Source organism: Puma concolor, chromosome A2, assembly GCF_028749965.1.
Source record: "Puma concolor isolate L17-30 chromosome A2, mPumCon1.1.hap2, whole genome shotgun sequence".
Taxonomy (NCBI): Eukaryota; Metazoa; Chordata; class Mammalia; order Carnivora; family Felidae; genus Puma; species Puma concolor.
This window is the reverse complement of record NC_141668.1, coordinates 58,766,718-58,784,982: the sequence shown is the minus strand read 5'-3', so window position 1 is coordinate 58,784,982 and position 18,265 is coordinate 58,766,718. Positions and strand designations below refer to the sequence as shown.

The window sequence follows — 18,265 nt, the reverse complement described above, 5'->3', positions numbered from 1 at the left end:
GACCACTCTCTCTATTCTGAATGTTTTTGCCTGCTGGATGAATGAATGAACGTTTGCTGCTTTGAGAACAAAGCCTATTTTGGATGTATAGATTACATTAATCTGAGAACCTTCTCTGTAAGGTTTAGGAATTTTTAACATCCATTCTGTTTTAGGTAGACTTCTCCCAAATTAATTTATTTCTCACCATTCCTTAGATTTGATTATTTTCATACTATTTCTCAGGATAAGAAATGAAGATTTCCGTTGTTTATTTATAATGTGAGAGACGTGGTAAAACAGACTTCTGGGCCATTTCTGTCTTTGCCTGTTTTCATATGTTTCAGTTGTACAAAGGAAAGCTACTCATAGAACTAAAGATTACAGTGAATTTGGTAACGAGTTTTGGTGGGGCGGCCCAGGAACTGAAGCTACCTAAAAACTTGCTTATATGACATTAAGACCATCTATGGCATTAGTTGTTTGTCGTTAGATTTCAGTCATCTACCGAAAAAGTGAGTAAAAATGTAAACTAAACGGAAACAAACTCCAGAAGCTCCTAACAGTTTGATTTTGGTCAGTGATGACTGTAACGCCTAAAGAAACTGCACACTCTCATGTCTTTCTCTTCTCGCAAGTTGCAACAGGAACTTCTAGCCATAAAACAGCAACAAGAACTCCTAGAAAAGGAGCAGAAACTGGAGCAGCAGAGGCAAGAACAGGAAGTAGAGAGGCATCGCAGAGAACAACAGCTTCCTCCTCTCAGAGGCAAAGATAGAGGACGAGAAAGTAAGAGGCACCAGGGTAAAAAACGAATCTCTTCCCTCATGTTTAGCTGATTGTCATTCAGAAAGAAGCCTGATAAAGAGTGGCATTAAACTTGTCAAAACTGTTTGCATTTAATTAAAAGAATGAATTACGGACTCAAATGTAAAGCTTTGACATTCACATATTATCTTTCTGCCTTCAGTCTGCAGAGGAAGTAAACAGAGCATTGTTTGGCAAAGATGCTTATTTCTGTTGTTTTTGAGGCTTAAAAACAAGGTTCTAGTCAAGCGATCTAGCTATGCCATATTGTTTTATAATAAACTTACTTTCACATTTCCTCACTATGCCTTCCTCCCGCTCAAGTTATAATTAATTGTTCTCTGTAAGTCAAGCCTTGCCTCCATTTAGTTTTTGAGTACCCAGACTTTGGGAAGATTTAAGGCAGAACGTTTGTTTAAAAAAACTATCCACAAGAGGGAGACAGATCCAAATAATTCCCCTATCTGAGGTCAGTTCAAAATCAGGATGTAGCAAGGTTTAAAATCAGATGACTAGAACTGGAACAGTCAGCAGTAGTTATTTGTTTAATGCTCAAAAGAGGTTTTTAAAATGTTAGTGTTTCCAACTAGCAGTTCAGGAGAGGTCAGTGTATTGTGTTGTCATTTATATTGTCCCCCAAGAGTCTTGATTTTTAAAAGGCAGGGTTTTAGTCCTCATTTTTTTAAGTTTAGGAAAAAATTAGTGTTAATTCTGGGACTCCCCTTTCTGCAGAAGCAATTAAAGAAATCATCAAAGCTCCTTTGAAAATTGGCGTTTTGAGCAGCAGTTACAAAACATTACTGTGCCATTTCCAAAAGCCTGTTTTTAGACTCTGGTTTCTTCTTTTAATAGGAAAACTTCACATGCAGTGACCAGTGGTGTTACTTCCTAATTTTTGCTAAATACTCCAGAGACATGGAAGGACAAAGCCCCAAGTCAACATCTATTTCTGTATGTGTATGTTTCAGGAGCAGTGGCAAGTACAGAAGTAAAGCAGAAGCTTCAAGAATTCCTGTTGAGTAAATCAGCAACAAAAGACACTCCAACTAATGGAAAAAATCATTCCGTGAGCCGCCATCCCAAGCTCTGGTACACGTATGTTCAGTGTTTGGCCTTTTTCATTCCCATGGGTCAAGAACATAGGTTCTGTGTTCAGCCAGCCTGGGCACAAAACCGAGGTCTGCCGTTCTCAGCTATGTGGCTGTGGTCAAGCTCCTTGAATTCTTGTCCTTCTCTGTAAAAAGACTATAATAATAATAATACCTGCCTTCTCGGGTTGCTGGAAAGGTCCTGTGAAATAATGTGGTAAACTATGCCACAGAGAGCAGTGCTTCATGAATGTTAGCAAGTATCATCTTGAGGGCAAGGAAGTAGATATGTTTTTTGGTGAATGAGTAACAGAAATGTGGGGTGGGGCATAGAAATTAGTTCCTAGTTTGCATTTTTCTATTCTCAGATGGTGCATCTGATATCTTTACAATAATTTCTGAGGATTTGGCAGGTTGAGACTTTATTTTACTTGGCTCGATAGGAGGTGGAGATCTGAGCTATTTTTAAAAGACCAGAAGCTTTGCGACTTAAAAAAAAAAAAAAAAAAAAAAAAAAAAAAAAAGGCAGGAAGACAAGGGAGGGAAGGGAAAGAATGAGAACGAAGGCAACTAAGTAAAGCTAAGTCTTCAGTGACTAGTTTACGCCTGTCCATCTGACTTCATTTTTTGCTGCACTGTAAAATGAGTACCCTGGCTTCTGATACACAAGCTGACAACATAATGCATTATGGTATTACAGATTTATGGATCCGTGTTTCCCTGAGTCCAGGGAAAAGCCACTATGAAATACATAGTTCTCCTTTCAGTAAAATATGAAGGATGTGGTGCTTTTTAAAATCAGGACAAACGGGCGCCTGGGTGGCGCAGTCGGTTAAGCGTCCGGCTTCAGCCAGGTCACGATCTCGCGGTCCGTGAGTTCGAGCCCCGCGTCGGGCTCTGGGCTGATGGCTCGGAGCCTGGAGCCTGTTTCTGATTCTGTGTCTCCCTCTCTCTCTCTGCCCCTCCCCCGTTCATGCTCTGTCTCTCTCTGTCCCAAAAATAAATAAAAACGTTGAAAAAAAAATTTAAAAAAAAAAATCAGGACAAACAGTGATAGATAAAGCATATTTGGATAACAGGCTAATAGATATCATTGCTCTCATTTTATGTGTTTGCTGATTGACTATCAGATTTTACACTTGAATTTTTTGTGATCCCTCACATCATCGAGGATAAGGAAGTAAATACTTGATTACCCTATATTGAAACTGGAAGCATCCCAGGAGTTCTATTGAAAAAGTTATTATCCTTCTGATTCTATTTAATAAGTATCTGCTTTTCTCAAAAAAAAAAAAAAAAGGTAACTGAGGCAGATTGCAGAGTAGAGTACTGTATGAATACTTTTTAATGGTTTACGTAATTTCCATCAGGCATGTCAGTTGACTTGAGAAGCCAGTCCCTGAAGAAAATTTTCAGATGTTCAGTTAACAGCCCAAAGTATTTAGAAATAAATACCATTTTATTACTTAAAATTACATACATAATTTATAACTAATTCATATTCCTTCTAAGTTACAGCTCATTTTAAGAAGAGATAATACCTTTTTTAAATGGGAAACAACTATGTACAAACAACGTGTCAGCTGAAAATTCTTTAGCTGTCCCTTGGGTATATTAAATATGACTGTCAAATATCAGTTAGCAGTCCCTTTTTATACTGAACTTCAATAGGGCCCAACTCCAGACACTGTAAATCATTAATTTATGGAATCAGAATTTAATGCTTTTTGCTCACTATGGCTAGATGAAGTGCCCTTAAGCCAGTTAATTCTTGAGAATACGTGATTCAAATAGATAATACTGGCAGAACCCTGCCCTGTTCATTGGTTTCTTTGTATATGATAATCATGGGTGTTATATCCACTGGATACACAATGTTCAGTCCTGGAAACTCTTCTCCAGTGGTGCAGTACAACTCTTTCACTATATTTGTGCAGGGAAGAGAAAACATTTTTAAAAATCATTTTCATGTTGAAGAAATATGCGATTGCCAATCTTTACCTTGTAAGTGCTGCAGAAATCAGGAGACCTGAGGCCGTTGACACTGTACTATCTCTGTAGTAGAAACATCACCCTCATGTACTTTCATATATTACCTAGCAGTTTTCGAAAATGAGTTCCTTCTATATATTTACTTTTACTTTGGTTATTCTACCTTGTTGACTAAAAAGGATTTGACTGATGACTTCGTTACTAGTATGGCTGTTAACAAAACGTGCACAGGAATCTCAGATTATCAAAACTCAGGCTTTTGGTAAATTCTCTTTTAGTGAAGCAAACTTCCGTGTAAGTGTGTGATCACACACGCCGTGGTCATTCTTGGGAATCCTGCAGCATGCTATACCACTCTGCCAAAGTGAACTTGGTTACATGAGGCTGTGGTTTGTACACACTAAAAAGAAAGAACATAAACACAGCTGAGACACGTGCACAGCATGTGCAACTGATTATTGCTGGCCAACATGCAGTAAAAACTCCAGAGCAAATGGTGAGCCCTCTTTTTCTTTTGTAGGGCTGCCCACCACACGTCACTGGATCAAAGCTCTCCACCCCTGAGTGGAACATCTCCATCTTACAAATACACATTACCAGGAGCACAAGATGCAAAGGATGATTTCCCCCTTCGAAAAACTGGTAAGTTGGTTTAGCAAGACTCCACTTGCTCTTCCATGACATACCTGTAATTTAATTTTGCCTCTAGAGGAAAGGGTCAAAGGGTTTGAATCATAACTATCACACCCTCTCCACCCCTGCCCTTAGCATAAACAAATATGTGCATGTGTGCATACACACACACACACACACACACACACACACACACACACACACCAGTTTCAACATCAGTTGATGCAGTATATATAATCAAAGTACCTTTTCAAATTTAAAAGTTCATCATGTTTGGATTATAAACAAATTATTGTCTTATTAGCAACAAAGATTAGAATTAGGGAAAGTAGAAATTTGGTTTCTTAGAAAATTTAAATCTCCACCAATGAGGACCTCTGTAATTTCCTCCATTTACCTAAATTTTTCTTGACCCTCAACCATTTACTACAAAAATGGGAATAATAAACTTTCTTTTCATCACACATTTTAAAATCCGTAAATTTTAATTGTTTGAGTGGTGAAAACATATAAGGCCAAGGCTACCTACCTTCTGAGTAAGTGACTTGCCTAACGTCTCCCAGATTATAAGAGAACTCGGAGTGATGGTTTGTACCTAATACTCTCATGTAATTATATAAAAACTTGCTTAGGAGAACTTGGACAATGAAGCTTCTATTTGGAGTTTAGTAAAATGCCTCTGGCTCTAAGGCTTGTATTTGTTTTCTTGTCTTCTCTTTTTTCAGCCCTCTGATATGTGCTTATTTAATTTGTTACATGCTCTTACCCCTGTAATAAATATATTTAGACTTTAGCTAGATATAAGCATAAATAGCATTTGTGTACATTCTATTCTAAACGTTATGTTTTCTTAGAGAAAGTTCTAAACTTAAAAATTTTTGTATCCAGAAATAACCTGAAAAGGTACTCAGAGAAAATAGTTTTGTCTATCGTATTTTACTCAGGTCTTCTTAAGAAGTGTAGATGTATGTAATTTGTATATGAAACCTAGAGAGTGGAAATGATTTCAAATAATTATATTCATTTTCCCAAGCAACCTTGAATAATTAAAATGGATATAGATTGTAAAAACACACGCTAAAGCTATATTCTGTCATAATTTACCTATAGCGTAATGAAGATTTAAAAATAAATCCATCATAAGTAAGAATTTATTACCTACCATCTAATGTACCAGGTACTGGGGTAGATCAGTGAAGTATTGGAAAGCAACCCATGCCTTTTAATTTTAATAGCTCACAGAGTTTTGCATTTCTACTATAAGACAATAGGTAGAGTAAAATGCTTCAAGAAGTAAAATACCTCAAGAAGGCTATGCAAAGGGAAGAATGAGTTTTATGTATTACATCAGAATTTCACCCTATTATGTACAAATCAGATTGCCTTTCATGTAAATAAACTTCTCTGGGATAAAAGGAAGAAAGCAAAGACTGAGCCTCCACGTATTTCTAAAACATAGAGTATAGTTTATGAAAATTGATCCATAAAGGACATGAGTTTTAGAATGTGCAGACTTTGATCTGCTGTCTTGACATTTAGTTGCACCAGTGACATGTGTAGGAACTATTGACAGAGATTATGTGAATACTGCCCCAGGTCTCAGGGCAGTGACTGGCATTCAAGAGCCCAAGGAGTCACTAAAAGGAAAGAAAACATAAGTCCCCTTACGGCAGGAGGTTACTGATGAGTGATACAGTTACATTCATGGAGAAAGACTTCTACCCTGCTGTGCACACAGCCTTTGAATATATTCTTACCACTGGGAGACTGAAAACTGACTGCAGAACTGACACTGACTTTGAAAAGAAGTGGCATTTGGAGCCAGTAAAGCATCCAGAAAGAAAATCTGATCTTTTTCAATACTTCAGAACAAGTACTAAAAACCCACACTTTGTGTCCCAGTTTCCATGAGAACAGTTTAGGATTTTTTTCCTCTGTGAGGAATGACTAGCAAGCTGTTAATTTATTCTTGTAAGAATTCTCAGTCCACAACAGAATTCAAAGAGAAATCCTGCTCAGTGTGTATGTTACAAAATTTTATTCAAATCTGTACTAATACGAAAGACATTTACTGTGTCTATGTGATATGTAATAATGGTGAAAAGATACAGCCTTTGTCTTTGCTAGTGTTATATTTTCTGTATTTGCCTGGTATTTGAAGTTGACTCCTTTTATATTGAAAATCTGACATTTATGAAGCATTAGGCCAAGGATTTGTAAAATGAAACTTTTTCAAGCACTATACCAATGAAACTCTTGAATAGCCATTAATACTTTTATATCTGTATAGATGTTTCAAAATATCTCTTTATTCAATTCCCATCATCTAAGAGAAGTATGATATAATTAAATACAGATGTTTTCTACACATTATCTAAAATACTTAAGAGATACTCTTCCTTAATTACAAAGAGGCAGAATAGTACTCTTCTAACTATAATCAATCCATTGTGTGAAAGTTTAGACATATATTTTCACTAAATGGAAGAGCACTGAAATAGTCAAGCAATAATTTTTACTTCAGCATTTGTTGTATGTTTATGGCTTAATAGTTATTACCAAAAAAGTAAATAATAAACTATTACTGTAATTATAATTAAACATATGTAATGATTGGGGAAACTAAGATGATTTTCACATAAACCTACATCATATTAAATGAGATCTAGAGTCGTGGCATCATCGATCACATAGTGTAAATACCAGGATAGCTATAATAGAGTCAAGTTTTTCTACTGGGGCCTGATTATCACCCTCTGTGGTCTACTTGAATTTCACTGAACCCAATCTTGGATTTAAAAGAAGTTGTTAAATAAGTGGGTTCTCTTTTTCGATCTGTGTATAATACTAAATGCAGTACCTTCAGTTTCCTTTTAACCTGCATCAGGTCTGAATTGCCAGAATGTGTTAGTGAGATTTAGGGGATAAAGCTGGAACCAGAATAAGAAAAGTTTTAATGATCTTAAATGATTAAAGTGGCCCCAAGGGCATCCCTGAAGCAGTGAGCACAATTTGGAACCTCTCTTGACCTCCCAGGACCCAGCCTGACAGTGATAACCTAGGAACAGTCACCCACAGAAGTTTCGTTTGTCTGCAGAAATCTGACCTTTGTCATGCAAAGTAGACCTTTACTTCCTTCCCCTTAGGAGAATCCTAGCTGCTCTTAGAATTTGGGCATTTAGGAAACATCAGAATAATACAAATAGGTGGCTCTAATCAGGCCCATTCGTAATTCACATGTAAATACAGAAATTGAGAGTCTTTTGATCCTTTCACCACAGTGAACAAGGAAAGATTTCATAATTAGTTGTGAAGTTGAGAATGAAGTAATTGTTTTCAACTTTTATATTTATCACCCACACTTAAAATAGCACTTCCTTTTAGAATTACCTTCTGTGATTCTTTTTGTTCCACGAGAGAAGGATTTGTTGATGCTGAAATTTATAATATTTTACTGAACTTTATGTTTTGGCTGCAAATTATATTATAGTGTATTAGGTGACTTTTTTCCCCTAATGTAGTACCCTTCTAGACTGATAATAAACTATAAAATAGAGAAAGGAAGCTTCTGGGTCCAGACGCTTTTGAAATAATACATATTTCTCACAAAGATACTGCATATGTGGTGACTTTGAACTGACCTTCAAAACCATTTGAATTGGATTCTATTTCCAGTGAGTGTGTACATATGTTTCATAAAATATTATGGTAAAAAAATTCTAGAAGTTTTATGCTCCGTTATATTATTGGGGTCTTACCTAGTGAACTTTGCCTTTCTTTGAATGTTACAGTCATTCCATTTATTTAATACTTTTGAACAAAGTGAACTGGTTGGCTAGATTGACCTCTTAAAGCGTGCAAGCCATATAAAGCTTGGCATGGGCTAATAGGGCTGTTCCAGCCCCACTGAAATATTCATTTTAATGGTCAGCAACACTAGAGTAAGACTCAAGGATGGAAGGGGTCCAAACATAAGTTCAGACTTTGGAAGGCCGGTGTCATTTTCCACACTGAGTAAGTTGGAAAGAAGGCAGAGATGAGATATATAGCTTTATAAATCTCCCTCAGAATAGCAGTTAGAAGTTCTGTTGTGGTACCTTGGTGACCCATTCGAGTTATTATAATCCAGAATTAATACAAGGAGGTTTTTTTAATATTATGTTTTAAAATCAGTTTTTCCCCCTTCTGTCTTTCTAATTCTGTGTTTTTCTCATGATACACAAGCACATGCTTATGTGCACATGTGGGCATGCACACACGTTTCTGCACAGATAGCACTAAAATAGTGCTTATGCTTGTAAAAATGTCACTCAGAATCTTATTCCAGGTCAACAAAAACTGGATTATTTTTACATATCTTTAGCACTCTGCCTTAATTCCATTGTTGTGGTCATTCTCACTTAAAATTAGTGGGATATTTCTTTTGTGATAAAGTTACAGCAGTTTTCCCAGAATCAAAAAGCAATGTGGCACAGTAACAACAGGCTTTGAATCCACCTACCCATTCAAAATGCAGATCCTCAATCTTAGGAAATTTACTTAACCTCTTTATCCTATGACTCTGTCATCTGTAAAATGCGAGTAATTATTGCTTTTGGTTCATATAGTTATTTTGGAAATTGCATTAAGTATTGCATGTAATGAGATTAGGATCTTAGCTAAGATTTAAGGAGTGCTTAGTTAATTTTATGTTTCTAGTTGAGAAGGAATTCAGTTTCATGTATTTTTATCAAGTTAAAACCAAATGTCTTATTGTTAAGGAAAGACTTTTTAAGGTCTGACATTCTGCCACATTAATTGATAAAACAAGGAACTGGGGAGAAAGTGACAAACATTGTTTCTAAGCTATGTGCAACTTGCAGTACTAATGTCAACATTGGAATAAAGGGTTTTGTCAGTTTTGTATCTGCCTGGCATTTCAGAGCCAAGTATGGTATCAGAAAATAGCAGCAAAATTGTTTCTGTCACCTACCATAGGAGGAACACCAATTGATGCTTTGTGTTCACTGGGGCCCAACCGAGTTTTAGTTTCTGCCCTTGACTTTTATTTATTTTTTAATTTTATTTTAAAGTTTATTTATTTTTGAGAGAGAGACAGAGTGCGAGCAGGGGAGGAGCAGAGAGAGAGGGAGACACAGAATCCGAAGCAGGCTCCAGGCTGTGAGCTGTCAACACAGAGCCCGACATGGGGCTCGAACTCATGAACCCTGAGATCATGACCTGAGCCAAACGTCAGACGCTTAACCATCTGAGCTACCCAAGCGCCCCTGACTTTTATTTTTAAATTATTAGACTTTAAGTTTAGATTTACAGAAAAACTGAGCAGATAGTACAGAGGGTTTCCATGTCATTTATTCCTCTCCACCACCAGTATTTGCTCTTACTTACATCTTCCATTAGTGTGGTTCATTTGGTATAATTAATTAACTACTAGGTACATTATTATTAGTGTAGTCCAAAATTTACATGAAGGTTTACTCTTAGTGTTGTAAAGTTCTATAGATTTTGACTCACTTGTAGTGTCATGTCATGTATCCATCATTACAATATAATGCAGAATAGTTGCACTGCCCTAAAAATCCTCTCTGCTCCATGGATTCATCCCTCTCTCTGACCAACCCCTGGTGACCACTGGTATTTTTACTGTCTCTATAGCCTTGCCTTCTGCTGCATGTCATATAGTTGGAACCGTATAGAATAATGTGTGCAGCCTTCCAGACTGGCTTCTTTGACTTGGCAATATGCATTTAAGATCCCTTCATGTCTTCCTGTGCCTTGTAAGCTTATTTCTTTTAATTGCTAAATAATATTGTACTGTATAAAGGAACCACAGTTTGTACATCCATTTACCTATTGAAAGACATCCCGGTTCCTTCCGAATTTTAGCATTTATGAATAAATCTGTAAACATTCCCATGTAGGTTTTGTGTGATGTAAGTTTTGAACCCAATTATGTAAACACATTGGAGTGTGACAGCTGGATCTTATGAAGACTATGTTTAGTTTTGTGGAAAAAAAAAAGTTCCAAACTGTCTTCCAAAGTGGCTGTACCATTTTGCATACCCACCAGCAGTGGGTCAGAGTCCTTGTTGATCCACATACTCACCAGCACTTGGTATTTTCAGTTTCAGTTTTTTGGATTTTAAACATTTTAATAGGTTATGATGGTTTCCCATTTTGGTTTTAATTTGTAATTTCCCAGTGATAGCGTGGCATATTTTTCTCTATCCCTTTACTTTTAACCTATCTGTGTCTTTATTTTTAAAATCACTTTCTTATAGGCAATGTATAGTTGGGGTTTTTTTTTTATTTTTTTAAATTCACTTATTTTTGAAAGGGAGGGTGAGGGTCAGAGAGAGAGGGGTACAGAGGATCCTAAGCAGGCTCTGTGCTGACAGCAGCAAGCCCTATGCAGGGCTGGAACTCATTAACCATGAGATCATAACTTGAGCTGAAGTCAGATGCTCAACTGACTGAGCCACCGAGGTTTCCCATGTTTTGTTTTGTTTTTTGTTTTTTTAATCCAGTCTGACAGTCTCTTTTAATTAGTGTATTAGACCATTCATATTTAAAGTGGTTACTGGTTGGGGGTGCCTGGGTGGCTCAGTAGGTTGAGTGCTGACTCTTGATTTCTGCTCAGGTCATGACCCCAGACCTCACCATACATGGAGCCTGCTTGGGATTCTCTGTCTCTCTCCCTCTGCCCCTCTTCCCTGCTCATGCTTGCTCTCTCTCTCTCTTTCTCTCTCTAATAAAAAAAAAAAAAGTAAAGTGGTTATTGATATCGTTAGATTATTACCACCACGTTTGTAACTGTTTTCTAATCATCATACTTACTTTATTTATTTTTTTTTATCTTCCCCTCTTTTTGTACCTTCTGTGGATTTGTTTGTTTTTTCTTGAGAGAGAAGGAGGGAGGGACAGTGGGAGCAGGGGAGAGGGACAGAGGGAGAATTCTAAATTGCTGTGGATTTTTCTTGCAACACTTTAAACATTTCAGTACACTCTGATCACTTGCATGGTTTCTGACCAGATATCTGATACAATTTGTACCCTTGTTACTCTCTAGACAGGTTGCTTTCTAATGTCCTCCGCTTTCTTTGAAGATACTCTTTTGTCTTTGGTTTTCTGCAGTTGGAATATGATACTCGTAGGTCTTTAGCTTTTGGAATTTATACTGATCCTCATTTCCTGAAATTCCTATACAGAGTTTTCAATGGATTTCAGTCATTATTTAAATATTCTTCTGTTCCGTTCTTTCTTGCTATTTTGGGATTACCAGTATACATACAGTATATCTTTTGTAATTGTCTCAGAGTTCTAGGATATTGTGTTCTTTTTTTACTTTGTCTTTCAGCTTGGGAATCTTCTATTGACATATCTTTGGGATCATTGATTCTTTCCTCAGCCATGTCCAGTCAACTGAGGAGCTCATCACAGGCATTCATTCTGTGCTTTTGATTTCAAACATTTCCTTTTCGTTCTCTCTTAGTGTTTCCATCTCTCTGCTTACATTTACCCATATGTTCTTGCATGTGGTCAACTTTTTCCATTAGAGCCCTTCACATAGTACTCAGTTATTTTCTCTATCCGATAATTCCAAAATCATTATGTTATCTGAGTCTGGCCTGATGTTTGCTTTATCTCTTTAGACTGTGTTTTCTCTGGCTTTTTAGCATGCTTTGTAATTTTCTGTTGAAAGCTGGATCTGATATTAGAAAATAGAAATTGAGTGGTTAAGTTTTTGGTGTGGATTTTATGTTAATCTGGCTGGAACTGACTGCTTTTAATGTTTACTGTAGCTGTAGTTGACAGAGTTTCCTGGTTTTGTTTGTTTTCCTCCCCTTTCTTAGGATTTCCCTAAGAATTTCTTTATAAATGGAGTCTCATTTACAGCTCTCTTAGTTATAATCCATTGTTTTATGTTGGAACCCTATTGATGTGGTGGTCAGACCTTGGGGAACATCAGTATTCTATAATCTTATGCTTAAACTTAAGTTTTTTAGTGGACCTAAATCTGTGATCCGTGACCTCCAGAACTGTTTCTGCTTAAGTGAGACAGAAAGGCTAGAAGGTGCTGGAGAAGGCTTATTGTTCTACCCTCCAGGTCAAGTAAAGATCTGGTAAAATATTTTCCCTTGCAGGGCAGGTTTTTCTCATGTACAGATTTTTAAATTGTTACCTTTTCCCTAGGGATGTTTCAAAATGGTTACTTTTCTCCTCTCTTCCATCCCTGCTCCTTGCCCTCGCTTACATAGGAGGGGACTTTTCACTGATCTTCACTTAGAGAACCTGCTTTGGTTCTTATGTGTAAAACCCCCTGAGATTAAGCCCATCCAGTGAGTTAGTCCATATTAGCCTTGAGCGATTTGTGCCTCTAGCAACTCATCAAAATTACATTTAGATGTTCCTACCCGTTACTGGCTCCAGTGGCTTCTGCTTCCAGTAAACTGATCTCAGCTGTGATTTTCTGTATTTTCCTGGCTCTCCAGATTTCAGGGTAGCAGTTTGCTCTGAGACCTCTATTCTCTGAAGGATCTAAGAAAACCACTTTGATTTTTACTTTGCTCAGCCTTTTTTCTTGTGGTGAGGATGGAAGTGAAGATTTCTAAGCTCTTTACGTGTCGGAGTTAATACCAGAAGTCCACCATTGACTTTTAAACCTGTAAAATATTTAAAAAAATTTTTTAAACATAGCTTTCCAACTTTTCGAGGTGACAGATTTATATTTAAGCAATAGAATTCTTACCAATTAATTATAAAAGATTTTTTTAAAGATTAACATAAATGATTGACTGTCTTTCTCAGCTTGGTCATGACTAACAAATCCATGTGCTAAAACTGTGACAGAATAGACTGAAATAATTTTAAAATCACATTGTGGAAGGAATCCAACACTTTGTGCTGAAGTCTTTGCCTAATGAAATATTCTGTGATAATTCCTTCTATCCCCTCTTCTGTATGTCATCTCCTTAATAGGAACCAACACCCTATCGATTTTGGTACTTTGAAAATAAATTCGATGAAATATTGGGTTGCAACGGAGTTTAAACTACCGTGTAAGCACGATTTGGGAATTATAAGGATTTTTTTTCTGTGTTTTTCTGACTTTTCTCATTATATCAAACTCTATAGATATGAAAAGATAAGAAAAACCAACCATAGCCCTCCAAAAATTAGAAAATTTAGTTCCTGTTTAAAATAGGATTTAATATTCTACATAGATAATTTACTTTTTAAAAGCAGACCTTTTGATAGATTTAATCACTTTGATTATGAAAAGTTAGCCATTTTAAACTATTTCATTGATTCTAAAATGCTAATTTCTTAAACAAACGTCTGAAATCTGAATGGATCTAATGGATAGTATTTTCATAGTTCAACCAGCCATGTTTGTTGGGTGTTTTTTTTTTTTTTTTTGCTTTTGCATTTTTTTCTTAGTGATTGTGCATGCTGCAGTTGATAAATTACTAGTATTTACTTAAAAAATAAATGGTTTAGAATAGTAACGTTTCTTGTGATAGAGAAAAAATACAGATTTATATGTATTTGTTAATTTAAAAATTATAAAAAGCATAGAAATTAATGTTCCTAAGAATTATTTATTCAAAAGTTAGTTGTGGTTAGGTTAGAATCAAGGAACAAAATGGTTGAAGTTTCACAATTCAATAAACAAGAAGCTGGTCTCACAGATTGTATGTGCAATATGGATGATAACTAGTTAGAGCCAAGAGCAAGAATCAATTGCAAATTGTGTGATAATTAAACAACCTTGTAAGAACTTTGAAAATCTAACTCAAAGTATTTGTTTGTGGGGGAAACTAGTATGAAAAAGCTATTATGCCCTAGAAGGACAAAGCATGGCAAATAATCTTATGGTTTGGAATTAGATCTGGCTGAGAATTACAGCATAGTGCTACCACTTCAAACTATGTGACCATGGGAAAGTTAGAGGACTTCTCTGAGCCTCAAATGTCAAATATGGAAAATACTTGCCTTGCAGAATTATTATAAGCAATAAAGATATTGCATGAAAGTGCCCAGCACAGTGACTGATACGTAGCAGTCTCAGTACATATTACCTGTATGAGTTACTGAGAACGATGGTATGACATTCATGGTAGGGGTTGTTAGTAGTAGCCACATAGTATAATTACGGAAGACGTGGAATGGTAAAAGGCATCTAGAACTATGGTCTTAATCCTGTCACTAATATCTGACCTTAAACATAGCATTTCATGATTTGGATTCAGATTTTTTAAGGAAAAGATTTGGAGCAAATGATTCCTAAGATGTATCTAAGTCCAAAAGGAAATATATTATCATGTTTCATGGAGAGTAAGATAAGAAAATGTTAATAATTTGAAGACCGTATAAATAAGAAATGATGGTGCTTTTACAGAATTATGTCTCAAATTCGTTATAATTAACTGTAACAAACTCTAATGACATATTTTTCACTCCCCGTAAAATGCTCAATTAGAAACAGGCAGGACATTTTAGAAAAGATTGGAATGAGAAATTGGCAAAAAATAATAATTAAGATTTTAAAAGCATTTAGCCATCTGCTGTATAATCATAAGAATGATTGAAAAAAAAAGACTCCTAATTTGTAATATTCACAATTTTATAACTTGAAACACTGGGGAAAATATTCCATGCAAATATATGCACTTATGTATCTCTAGACATATCTAATGAAATAAATTAAAATGTGACAGAAAATAAGTGGTGAAATGTTTGCAATTATATTTTCTTTAAATGTTCAGCCACTCACTGGGTTTTTTGAAATTAAAGTGTCCTTTATGGGAAAGAAATCTGGAGGAAACCATTATCTGTTTGCTCAAAACCCATCTTTGTGTTAAGGCAGCATGTAATAAAAGTTTATCCTGACATTCTAAATTTTTCATCAAGTGGCCTTAATTTACCTAGCCAGAAGTTACCTGTATTTTTGTTTCCCGATCTCCCCTTTTATAAATAGTTTGTTTCCCAAACTATTTGCTTTGGAGATTCTTATTTTTATCTCAAGATTTATATATTCTATATAAAAGATACATCCATACCTATCCATATAAAAGATACATTCAAAAGTCATTTTTTATAAGACCTTCATTCTGATATTTTCACTATCTATATTCCCATTTCACCATAATTTTTGCTATAAAAGCTGGCAATCATGTTAATTATTAGATATCATATTTCATACTGATATTTTTATCTCGTTCTCCCCAATTAGATGGTAAATATGTCCTTGAAGAGAGTGTTTGTAACATCTTTATTCCATATCTGACAAAACCACACTTTGTGCTGTATCTCTCAGTGAGTGAAGAAATCAATATACACAATAAAGGATTTTTGCCATTAATGAGCTTACAATCTTCAGAGTAAGTAAGGCACATAGAGTAGGCTCCAGAAAGGTTTATTGAAAATTAATTTATTATAGCATTTGGACCACCTTACTTCTTTAAAAAAATTTTTTTTTCAACGTTTATTTATTTTTGGGACAGAGAGAGACAGAGCATGAACGGGGGAGGGGCAGAGAGAGAGGGAGACACAGAATCGGAAACAGGCTCCAGGCTCTGAGCCATCAGCCCAGAGCCTGACGCGGGGCTCGAACTCACGGACCGCGAGATCGTGACCTGGCTGAAGTCGGACGCTTAACCGACTGCGCCACCCAGGCGCCCCAGGACCACCTTACTTCTTGAGGAACTACTATTTTACATTTCCAGATTATAAACATTCTTGAGTAAAAGGGAAGATGCAAACCACCTGAAGAATGTAGATAAGAGAAGACATTGAGATACTCACTTTAGTTTTCAGTATTCAGCATATTTAATTGGAATTGTCTGTTTTAATTTTATTATGTATACATTTTAAGTAGGTAACACAGAAGAAATTCTCAGAGAGCATTTACTACCTACAATGGCTGTATTTGTGTGGTTCTTTGAAAATAATGGTGTAAAAGTTCTATATCTGTATTATCCAACTCAGTAGCCACTAGACAAGTGTAGCCACTTGACATTAAACAAAATGTGGCTAGTATGCCTGAGGAGATACGTTTTTGTTGAAAATTTTCAATAAATTTGAATTTAAATATATGTGTAGCTGTTTACTACCATATAGGACAGCTTGAGTATAGACCAAAGAAGGCACAAATGTGGCCTGAGTGTTACTACAAAATCCTTCCAGTGCCCAGGGCAGACATCACTAATCAGTCAGAGCAAACTCTTCTCCCTGAGTTTGGACACAGACTTAGAAGCATTTTTAAATCACATCACCCAAGTCAGAACAGAATTATACTTTTTTGGAACTCTTAATTTTAAGTAGCAAGAAACCAATACAAAGTAGCTTAGCTTAAAAAAAAAAAAAAAAAAGGAGGAGGAGATTTGGAGGGATTCTTTTAACTGAATTTGCCTAGTCTCCATGTGTTTAGATGTTAGTTCAATGTGATCATATGTTGTTATGAGATCCTCCCTCCAAATGCTGACAAGGATAAGCTAGTACAGCCCTAGTCCTACCTCTTAGCTGCTTAACAAAATAGCAAATCAAGCATTTTCCACCACGTAGTTCTGATAAATTCCAAAGACTAACTCACTTGAACCGCTTGAGTTATGTACCACCCCTCAACACATCACTCTCACAGAGAGACAGATTGCATTGGGGAAGTAGGTAGGGAGACTGCCTCACTTGTTCACCCTGGAAGCTTTAATGTAATTTACAGTTGTTCTCAAATGATCTGGACTGAGAATGAAACTCTGACCAGCATTTATCCTTCTAAAAGGCAGCTCTGATTCTATTAACACTCTCTCCCTCTCTTTGTTTTTACTGTCATACCTTCTGCAAATAGTACGAGATTTCACTTCTTCCGTATCAATTTTGATGCCTTTTATTTCTTTTTCGTGTCTGATTGCTGTGGACTTCCAGTACTCTGTGGAGTAGAAGTGATGAAAGTGGACATCCTTTCCTTGTTCATGCCCTAAGAGGTCTCATTTTCACCATTGAGTATGATGTTAGCTGTGGGTTTTTCATAGATGGCTTTTATTATGTTGAAGTATATTCCCTCTAGACCTACTTTGCTGAGAGTTTTTATCATTAATGGATGTTGTGCTTTGTCAAGTGCTTTTTCTGCATTTATTGAGATGATCATATGGTTCTTGTCCTTTCTTTTATTAATGTAATGTATTACGTTGATTGACTTGAAAATATTGAACCACCCTTGGATCCCTGGAACAAATCCCACTTGATCGTGGTGAGTGATTTTTAACGTATTGTTGGATTCAGTTTGCTAATATTTTCTTGACAATATTTGCATCTATGTTCATCAGAGATATTGGCCTGTAGTTTTCTTTTTTGTAGTGTCTTTGTCTGGTTTTGGTATCAGGGTAATTCTGGCCTCACAGATTGAATTTGGAAGATTTCTTTCCTCTTCTATATTTTTGGAATAGTTTGGGTAGGTATCAACTCTTAAACATCTGGTGGAATTCACCAGTGAAGCCATCTAGTCCTGGACTGTTGTTTGTTGGGAGTTTTTTCATTACCGATTAACTTTCATTGCTAGTAATCAGTGTGTTCAAATTTTCTATTTTTTCCTGGTTCAGTTTTGGATGCTTCTAAGAATTTATCCATTTATTCTAGGTTGTCCAATTTGTTGGCATATAATTTTTCATACGTTTTATTATAATCCTTTGTGTTTCTGTGGTGTCAGTTGTTATTTCTTCCCCTTTGTTTCTGATTTAATTTACTTGAGTCTTTTCTCTTTTTTTCTT

General features: G+C 36.0%; 1 protein-coding gene across 13 annotated transcripts in view; it reads left to right on the top strand.

The window, feature by feature from the left end:
* The window catches only part of HDAC9 (histone deacetylase 9), a 708,604-nt gene that overhangs the window by 493,986 nt on the left and 196,353 nt on the right, over window positions 1-18,265 (top strand). For 3 of the 13 annotated variants that reach the window (XR_015246442.1, XM_086694836.1, XM_086694799.1), the window contains exons 5-7: window positions 618-783; window positions 1,755-1,881; window positions 4,387-4,508. Coding sequence is in view for 12 of the 13 variants with exons in the window: in XM_086694836.1 (XP_086550962.1) it covers window positions 618-783; window positions 1,755-1,881; window positions 4,387-4,508 (415 nt within the window). In the remaining variant the exon portion in view is untranslated. The remainder of the gene's footprint in view (window positions 1-617; window positions 784-1,754; window positions 1,882-4,386; window positions 4,509-18,265) is intronic. The other 10 variants (XM_086694877.1, XM_086694833.1, XM_086694841.1 and 7 more) reach the window with 5 other exon arrangements.